The sequence below is a fragment of the Primulina tabacum genome, chromosome 4 (genome assembly GCF_025594145.1).
Source record: "Primulina tabacum isolate GXHZ01 chromosome 4, ASM2559414v2, whole genome shotgun sequence".
Lineage (NCBI taxonomy): Eukaryota > Viridiplantae > Streptophyta > Magnoliopsida > Lamiales > Gesneriaceae > Primulina > Primulina tabacum.
In genome coordinates, this window is record NC_134553.1 from 44,996,346 (window position 1) to 45,005,753 (window position 9,408).

The 9,408-nt window shown below is 34.9% G+C and overlaps 1 protein-coding gene across 1 annotated transcript; it reads left to right on the forward strand.

Moving 5' to 3' along the window:
• The first annotated feature begins 281 nt into the window (after nt 1–281).
• On the forward strand, nt 282–6,795 carry LOC142543403 (UPF0613 protein PB24D3.06c). The gene is made up of 9 exons (XM_075650647.1): nt 282–581; nt 2,607–2,683; nt 3,420–3,525; nt 4,446–4,538; nt 4,662–4,727; nt 4,919–5,064; nt 5,321–5,429; nt 6,240–6,304; nt 6,419–6,795. The coding sequence occupies exons 1-9, from the start codon at nt 372–374 to the stop codon at nt 6,564–6,566; spliced, it is 1,020 nt and encodes a 339-aa protein (XP_075506762.1). The 5' UTR covers nt 282–371; the 3' UTR covers nt 6,567–6,795.
• Nucleotides 6,796–9,408: the final 2,613 nt, after the last annotated feature.

Consider the following 9,408-nt stretch of genomic DNA (forward strand, 5'->3'; position numbering starts at 1 on the left):
AGTGAATATTTAAATTTATGATTTATATTTATTAAGTTCATTTATAATTTGATAAAAGTTCGAATTAACTCGTAAATCATGAATATATTAGTTAAATAAAACTCGAGCTCAATTCAATTATAAATAAATCAAACTTAAAATGTATCAAAAGTTCAAAACTCGATTACATCAGTCCCTGATTTTGATATCCCTAAACAGTGACGAGGTTTGCTGATCTGACCTAAGATTGGAGTGAATTATATTATAAAATAATATAAATATTTTGAAAATTACATAAAAACACAGAGTGAAATAATGATCCAAAAAATAATTTGCGTGGGCAGGTAGAAATGGATCATTTGAGTTGCAATGGACAGCTTTGAATCCTTGGTATGAATACCTTATCAGCTTCTTCGCAATCGACGTCGTCTACAACTTCTTGGTTTTCAGGAATTGTTGGCGGCCGCTCCGCCTCTTCCAAGATGCCCATCAACTCTTCGATCGCCTCCTCCGGCGACAGCTTCGGCGGTGCTTGTGTGCCCGTTAACAAGAAGCGTCAGTTTCATGGGGTGATGTTCAAGTACGGGCCAAAATCAATCCAGGTAATGTTTGATTCTTTCTATTTGTTTTTGTTGCTTTACACCTTATGAGCTGAATTGAGAAATGGGTTGCCGCCGGAGTTCGATTTTCGAATTATTAGTTTCTTTGGAGCTCAAGATTTCGTACGTAATGTTGCTTCATTTGTGACGGATGGTGATCTTAGTGCCGATGCTGAGAATTGAGTTGTGAATGCGATGAATGTTCCGTGGACAAAGTTTGAGTTTCTATGATTTCAATTGCTTATTTATGTAGTTATTCGTGACCTTAGTTTTGATGTGAAGAAATGTGCATCGAGTTTCAATTGTCGGAAAGGATATGAAGGTGAGCTGAAAAGTGAGAAAGGCGTATTTAGTGAAGGATCAATGTCTGTGATGCTACCTGGAAACTGGCTGTCCAGATATTCATCAAAATCTTTAATTAATGCCAGCTAGTCTCTGTTCAGCTACTACATAAGTATGCTGATCTAATTAGAAGTCACAGGCGCCACAGTGCTTGTAGCCAAGACGCTTTACAGTAAGTTCACATAGAATCTCTATGGTGGTTGAGCTGAAGCACTACCTGTGGTTGCCTAGCTGAAGCATTCTCTGCTGAGGCCAAGCGGGGAACTCTTTGAGGTCACCGGCCTGGGTTGGCCAAGTTGGGATCTCTATGTGGTGACCAAGTTCGGGACTATGGTTCGAGCTGGGAACTCTCAGGGTGGTCGAACTGGAATGTCTGACCTGGAAGGACTCCATGGTGTAGGAGCTGGAAATGGCTGAGTTGGGGATTATATGTGGTGGCCGAGCTTGTATGTCCAAGTTGATACCTCTTTGTGGTGATCAAACTGGGATGTTCAAGCTGGAAGGTCGTTGTTAGGGCTGAACTAAGATGACTGAGCTGGGGGCTCTTTGCATGATGACCTGGAGGCTCTGGGATGGTTCTCCAAAATATATCAATGAGACCTATGAATAAATGAGACAAATTAATGGCAAGAAATCTATGCCAAGAGTAACACTTGAACCATGATATAGAACCTCAATTTGTTACTTATAGATTAAACAATAACTTAAGCCACACAATAAGTATGGATCAAGAACCTTGTGTCAAGTTGAAGATGCTACACCTCACGCATGCAACTACACGAGGATTATGAGTTAAGTTTCGAATGCCACAAGGATTACACATTAAAAGGTTCTTTTGTTCAAGAAAAAAACGAGGGAATAACTCTCGAATATATTATCAAAACTCAATATATAAATGAGTTACACAAATTTTGTTTAAATGTTAAATATTGGAATAAACCCTGTCTATAATTGCAGAATGGACTTAAAATAAGACTTAATTGAACTCATGACATATATTAACTAATTAAGTACAAAAATAATTTAAAAATAAACAAAAATGAGGTTTCGAACTAATAGAAATAGTGCCCTGATTGAACTAAATAAATTTGGTCAATAAGTAATTGTAAAATTGATTTTGAAATATTTGGCCCAATGGTTCGATAAGTTGCTTGATAGACTTTATTCATCTTGATTCTTCATCTTTAAATTGGCCCACATTGTAAGATTTTTCCATTTCATTCATCTTCAATTAGCCCATTTAAGCCTTCTTCCTTATCATGGCTCCTTAATTGCATGCTTAAATCAATCCTAGCTTGGCTTTTTTTGAGGTTTTGATCTTGGTTCATGATTAGATTGAGGCCACTTCAGTATCTGAAATATAGACTTAGCTCAAGAATATTGGGCTGGTATTCATCACGGAAAATTCATAGCCCCAGCGTCGATTTTCTTGTTCGTGATATTCGTGCTGATGATCTGAAATTTGTTTTGGATTTTCATTCTTGAGATGCTTATTGTTTTTTTCTGTTTACGTTGAAGGTGTTTCCAGGGCGGGGAATTAAAATAAATGTATCCTTTTCGAGAATGAATTTGAATTATATGAAAACTGCTTTTTGATTATAGTTTACTTTGTAGACATTTTCTCATATATATCTCCTTTCTTCCGATGTTTGGTCTTTTCATGGTGTTGTATTTCTATTGGTACAGGTTGCATTTAAGACTGGAGATTACAAACAGCAAGTTATTTTCATTGGTGGGCTGACAGATGGTTTTTTGGCTACGGAGTATGACACAAGACTAGTTTTATACGATTATATGCACTTCATGGAACATATGGTTTTGATAAGTTTCAACTGGTTGTGATGAGGGATCTTCCATATTATTTGTTGGTTTGAAGGGTATATCTTTTTATTTTTGGAATAAGCAGTCACTGGGGTGTGGAACAAAGTTTTGATCACAACATCGAAGAAACTGTAGAGTAAGAAAATCTAAGCCCATGCTATGGGGAAACTTCTACCACCAATTGAGTAGATCAAGCAAATAATGGTTGTTTCTCATCGTGAGACAAACTACCTTAGCTTTTATGTGAGCATAATCATAATATGCATATCTAAGTAGTTTACTTTTTTTTCGAGACCAGGTCATTTTAAATGGCTTGCTACATCACATTCTTTACCATTGGAAATAAGGGATGCCATTAAGGTTTGTGATGAATTAAGTAATTAGATTCATTTCCGCATTTATGAAAGCAACTAGCAGAATTGCTTTGATCCATAATTTTTATAGTGATTAGAAATAGATTATTGACTTTGTGTAATTCATATTATTGAGTAGGAAGTGTATTATCTTTTATCATGTGACTCAATAGTACTCACTCACACATCTTATAAATATATGTGGATGAATTATAATTGTCATGTTTAATGCTTTATATTGTCTTTTTTCCCAAATGCATGCCCGACTAGGTCACATCTATTTTATATTATTTCATCCAAAAGTTGATGATTCTGAATCTTTCAGATATTTGGAACCTTTGGCAATAGCTTTGGAGAAAGAACATTGGTCATTGGTTCAATTTCTACTTTCATCTTCATATAGTGGATATGGTACCTCAAGCTTGAAACAAGTAATTTAATCTTAGTCCAGCTTCTTCTTTTTTTTTTTCTTTTTTTTGATGGAGTAAATTAGAGCTCTCCTTCTCATGTTCTTTTATTGATGATAAAAAGTTTTATTCCCCGTCAGGAAATCTAATCATTATCTTAGTTGACAGCTCTGTGAAAATATCTTGGTGAATTTGACTTCAAGCATCTCACTTCAATATTGGATCATATTTTAGTTCCGCGGTATGCAATTTCTATTATTCTTTTTCAAAAAAAAAAAAAAAGTCAAGTGAGGATTTCATTTTGGTAAGCAGCACTATTATTCAACTTTGACCTCAATGGTCATGCATTTGAGTCACCTTGAAGGGGAACTGGAAAGCCGATCCTATTTCATTGCGTAAGAAAACAAAAGAGTTAAATTTTCATGTATGGTACTTCTTGGACTTTTTCTATCAACTCCTTTATTCAAATACACTGGAAAGTGACAATAGGTTGTCTTTGCGAGCTTCTGAATTCTTTATTATTAAGTCTCTTGGCTAATCCTGCTTTTTTCATCTTTTGTGAGAGGTTCTGATCTAATTGTCACTCGTGTATCTTTGTTTACGCACACACACACTGGAGGTCTTTCCCAAACACCCCGCACCATCCGTCCAGTTAGATGGTTTTTTCTAAAACTGTAATCATACTTGATATAGCACAGTTCCTATTGTTTGCCTTCCTCTTTTTTGTTTGAGTGCAACGTGGCCTGAGCAAAAACTCATTTTTTGTTACTGAAGAATAAGAAAATTACTGAGAATGAAATGACTTATATGCAGCCCAAGCAAGTAAACTCCTAACCGTATAAAATCACAAAACTCGAAGGAACAAAAACGTAATAAATGCCGAGTAATGATTTATTAACTTCTCTTTTTACTAAAGTTTTAATGGATGCTTATGTTGATTGAAGGATGCCGTGGAGCTTGATCAATTGATTAGCTACTTGATTAACAAAGAAGATTCTGAAGGTGTGGTGCTACTTGGACACAGTACTGGCTGTCAGGTATTTCCTTTGAAGAAAACAAGCATCTGACGGTCAAAGAATTCTAAGTAGCCCTCAAGAATCTACATTTATGGCCTTCACTTGGGCAAAATATATCTAAAGGTCATTGTATTATGTGTGCAGGATATTGTTTATTATTTGCGTACCAATGCAGCCTGTTCAAGAGCAGTTCGGGCAGCTATTTTGCAGGTAATTTTTCCATTTAAATTTGTTGAAAATGACCGTGTTCTATTAGAGTTCCAGGAATTAAATGAATATTTTGATTTTATTTGTTTGATATGTGTTGACTGTTATAAAAATGCTTATAATGCTACATAATACAGCACCTGCTTGTCTTTGCATTTTTTCCTAATATCTTTTCGTGTTGATTGGCTTTCCAGGCTCCAGTCAGCGACCGGGAATATAAAGCTACACTGCCAGAAACGGCTTCAATGATTGATTTGGCGTCAAAGATGCTAAGTGATGGACGTGGATTAGAATTGATGCCCCAAGAAGCCAATCCTGATTCTCCAATCACTGCCTATAGGTGAGAGTGATTTGCTCCATTAGTTCCTTGGATCTACGGGTGGATACAGGTATTCGGAAGAAAGAAGGGGTGAAGGGGCGGGGCTTAATTGATTTTGGGGGTCCAAACTAGCGGTGCTAAAATAATTACATAATTTTTTTAAAAAAAACATTGTCCTTTCTGCTGGTTCCACCCCTATCATCTTCTGCAAGTGATTTGAATCAACATGGTGTGCTTGCGTATGGTTGCCATCTGATCATTTTCTAGCCATATCCAGATATCATTCACTCTGTGCATACAACGGTGATGATGACATGTTCAGCTCCGACTTCAGCGAAGACCAATTGAAACAGAAACTCGGGCACATGTCTAACACCCCAACTCTGGTAAGTCCTTCATGTGTTACTTTTAACCCATGTTTTCTCCTGCATTGTGATTTATGTCACATATTGAAACAAACAATATATGTTAGCATGAGCAGAGCCAAGATTCTTCTTTCAGAGGCGAAACTAACATGATAAAATCAAAAGTTGGGAAAATACAATGTTACCCAAACAAGTGTTGAGAAGAATTGAAAAGAGAGCGGGTGGCAGACCACCACTCTTGCTGGTTCTTCTCTTTCCCAACTTTAAATAGCTCCCTTAATACCCAAAGCATGTCATCATTATGAAGCTTCTGTATTTTCAAAATAAAAGTACTGTCTACTCTTGGATATGCATTTCAATGTCCAATACCGTGATGTCAACGCAGTTCTATTCTCCAAACTTGATTTGCAGTTAAGCTAACTTTGACAACTTCCAATAACGGAATATACCTTGTAAAATCCTTTGTTTGATCTATCAATTTAAAGTTGTAAATTCAACTCCTTGAATTTTTGAATTTGACTATCTCAACATAAACACAGTTTGAGGATACAGCTAGCTACGAGTTCACAACTTCATTTGATTCAAAATAACATTATTTCTTATTGCTTGTCTGAAATAGCGTGATGTAAAGGCATTTGATATTGTCTGTCATGAAGTGATTTAGGGTCTACGTTAATTTTCTCACTCTTACAATGTGAAAGTTTTCCAAGAACATTTGACATTGTCAGTCGTGGAGTGATTTAGTGTCTCCATTAATTTTCTTACTTCTACGATGTCAAAGATTCCCAAGAACATCAAGAGAAATTCTCTTGTAACCTTATATCCCTGCAGATCATGTTTTCCATGGGCGACGAAAATGTTCCGGATTATGTGGACAAGAAAGCTTTGGTTGATAGGCAAGAATACAAACTTATCGAATCACCCTTTTTTTCCGAATTTTTACATTTTTCACACCTGATTTGCAAAATTCAACTGATGGACATCTCATTCTGTGCTATGAACTGAACCAGATTGTGTAGAGCCATGGGTGGTGCAGAAAAGGTCGAAATCGAACATGGTAACCACTCTCTATCCAATCGAATCGAGGAAGCTGTCCAAGCCATTATGGAGTTCATCAGGCGGGATGGACCCAAGGGATGGGAGGATCCATGGAGTTAAACACAGTGCTCTCGTTGTCTTTGATTCTTGATTCGATTTCTTGGTGTTTTAATTTCTTATTTCTGAAAGTTTTATGATTGGCAATTCATTCCCATTTCATAATCTATTTCTTATTATTATTATCATTTTTTTTCTGTTTCGTTTTGTAGCTAGCAGTGGTAGGATTGGTTATATCATCAAATTTACTCATTCTGGAGCAGAAATATACCAAAGTGTGATTTCATATTCATATGCGGTGTGGTGTATTATCATCTCCTCATTTTTTCACCCTGTTCACATAATTTGTGGTTTATTACTGTATTAAGTTTTTATTTATTTATTGTAAATTGAAGAGCATGCTAAAAAAATGTAAGCACGTAAGAGTAATTAATTTAATTATATATCAAATGTGTGATGTTAAAATTAAAAGGCAAAAAGTTGTGTGAGGCGGTCTCACGGGTTGTATTGTGTGAGACGTATTTTTTATTTGGGTCATCTATGAAAAAGTATTACTTTTTATGCTAAGAGTATTACTTTTTATTGTGAATATCTGTAGGGTTGATCTGTCTCATAGATAAAGATTCGTTAGACCGTCTCACAAGAGATCTATTAAAATTAAAATTAGTGTGCCACTGCGTAAGGAAAAAATGGTTGATTTTATTTTCTTTCTGAGTTATACCTGATGCATGTTTGAATGTCTGCATATTATTGTTATGCACTGTTTGATTCTTTTAACAAGATGATAAATGATGTATAATACAAAAATAATAAATCAATATATATGAATATTAATAACATAATAATTTATAAATATAATATTTTTTTAGAATTCGAGTCAAACGTTTGGATGAAATAAATGTGTAATCAACTAATTAGTGATGTATTACAATTTGCACCAAATGATGTCTCATAGTATGGGCAAAAAGCGTGTTTTATCACATAAATTTCGCAAGAATTTGTAATCATCATAAAAATTTTAAGGTGTTTTTATCTTTGCGATTTTGATTCTTAATGTTATCGATATTCAGCCTCAGTCCATAATTTTATTTTTTTGGTGATTTTAATCATTTGTCCCGTGCCCCCGGTGCTGGTACGACTCAATTTTGATTATATAGACATGAACCGCATATCAATTTTGACGATATAGGAATGAACCAAAATTGTTGAGAATAAATGCAGATAACCAAAAATACAATCTCCCCAATTTTTAAATATATCATTCTTGTATGAAATTGATTTTTTGAACCAGATTTGTTTCTCTTTAAAAGAAAGTTAAGCTCACACTCCTCTCATGTAATATTTCAATTTCAAAATCCTTTCCAAACAAACGGACAAGGTGTCAAAATAGAATCCGAATCGCCCACCTGATCTGATTCGACCTAAAAATCAGGTTTGAGGGGTTTTCGGTGTTCAAGTCAGACTGGATTGGATCCAATATATTACCCGAGAAATTAATCAGGTTCAGGTTGAGTTCAAGATTTTTTATATTTTTTAAAAATATATATAATTAATAAATATTTTCTATATTTTTAGATATTGTATGTTTTAAAAAATATATATTTTTATATCATAAATTTTCGTCATTTATTATTATTTCGTATATTTTTTAAAAATAATTATTTATTTGATTTAGTAAATATATTTTTAATTTTACACAATTCATATATATAGGAATGTAAACGAACCAAACCGTTTGTGAGCTATTCGAAGCTCGATTCGATAAAAGCTCGTTTGAGCTCGTTTAATGAGGCTCGTTAAGATAAACAAACCAAATTCAAGCTTTACAGTATTCGGATCGTTAGCTCGTGAACATGTTCGTTGGTAAGTTCATGAGTAATCTTTTAGATGAAAAAATAATAGTTTTGATATTTGATTTATTGATTTTGCATATTATTTATGAAATATATAGAAAAATCTATTAAATTTATTTATTATAATAAATGTACAAATTTTAATACGAATAATATATTTTTCTTTAAATATATAATTTACTTTTTAATTAATTTAATGAAAATTTAAATGTATAATTCATATTTATTAAGCTTGTTTAGGCTCGATAAAGGCTTGAATAAGCTCGTGAGCCATGCATATATTCATTAAATAAAGCTCGAGCTCGGCTCGATTATAAACGAACCAAGCTCAAACATTCAAGAGTTCGGCTCGGCTCGACTCGATTACACCCCTACATATATGAAATATTTTGTTATTATGTGTTTAATTTAAATATTATTATTTTTGAATTTTTATTTATTTTTTTAAAATAATCAAAATCGGATGAGTCGAATTAGTCAGCTTGGGGTTGGGGTTGGGGTTGGGTTTGGGCATTTTTTGTTGGTTCAGGTTCAAGTTGAGCAATTTTTTAATATTATTATGTGTCAACTGTCACGTTCCGAGCCCGGACCCGCATCTGCGTGACTTCAAAATGGGTCACTATAGCAACTACTTCGTATTCGTCCTCGTTTTTCGAAAATGATTAACCCAAGTTGCTATAGAAGTCCATTATAAACTCATTTTAAATCTTTAATTTTTAAGATGTGGGACAATGGTGTTACAATCACCCCTCCTTCAGAACACGACATACTCATCGCGGTCTGACCCCTTGATCCACCAGCGCCGAAAATCTAAAGGTGACTCTTACAGGTTCAAGAAGTGGCTCCCGTCATGTAGCACTTTGCCCACAGGTTCAAGAGATGGCTCTCATGCACGTAGCACTTTGCCCCGCATAGCACTTATTTTCCGGTGTTCCTTGATGTGGCCGGTTCTGATACCATTCTGTCACGTCCCCGAGCTCGGGCCCATGCCTGCGTGACTGCACAATGAACCCATATAGCAACTACTTCGTAGTCTTAGACGATTAGTCTCG

What these genes read in the sequence shown, in the direction of transcription:
- LOC142543403 (XM_075650647.1), top strand. Translation starts at nt 372, where the DNA reads ATGAATACCTTATCAGCTTCTTCGCAATCGACGTCGTCTACAACTTCT. An exon ending in GTACCTCAAGCTTGAAACAA is followed by an intron (nt 3,526 to 4,445) that starts GTAATTTAATCT and finishes TGTTGATTGAAG; the next exon opens with GATGCCGTGGAGCTTGATCA. An exon ending in TTCGGGCAGCTATTTTGCAG is followed by an intron (nt 4,728 to 4,918) that starts GTAATTTTTCCA and finishes TTGGCTTTCCAG; the next exon opens with GCTCCAGTCAGCGACCGGGA.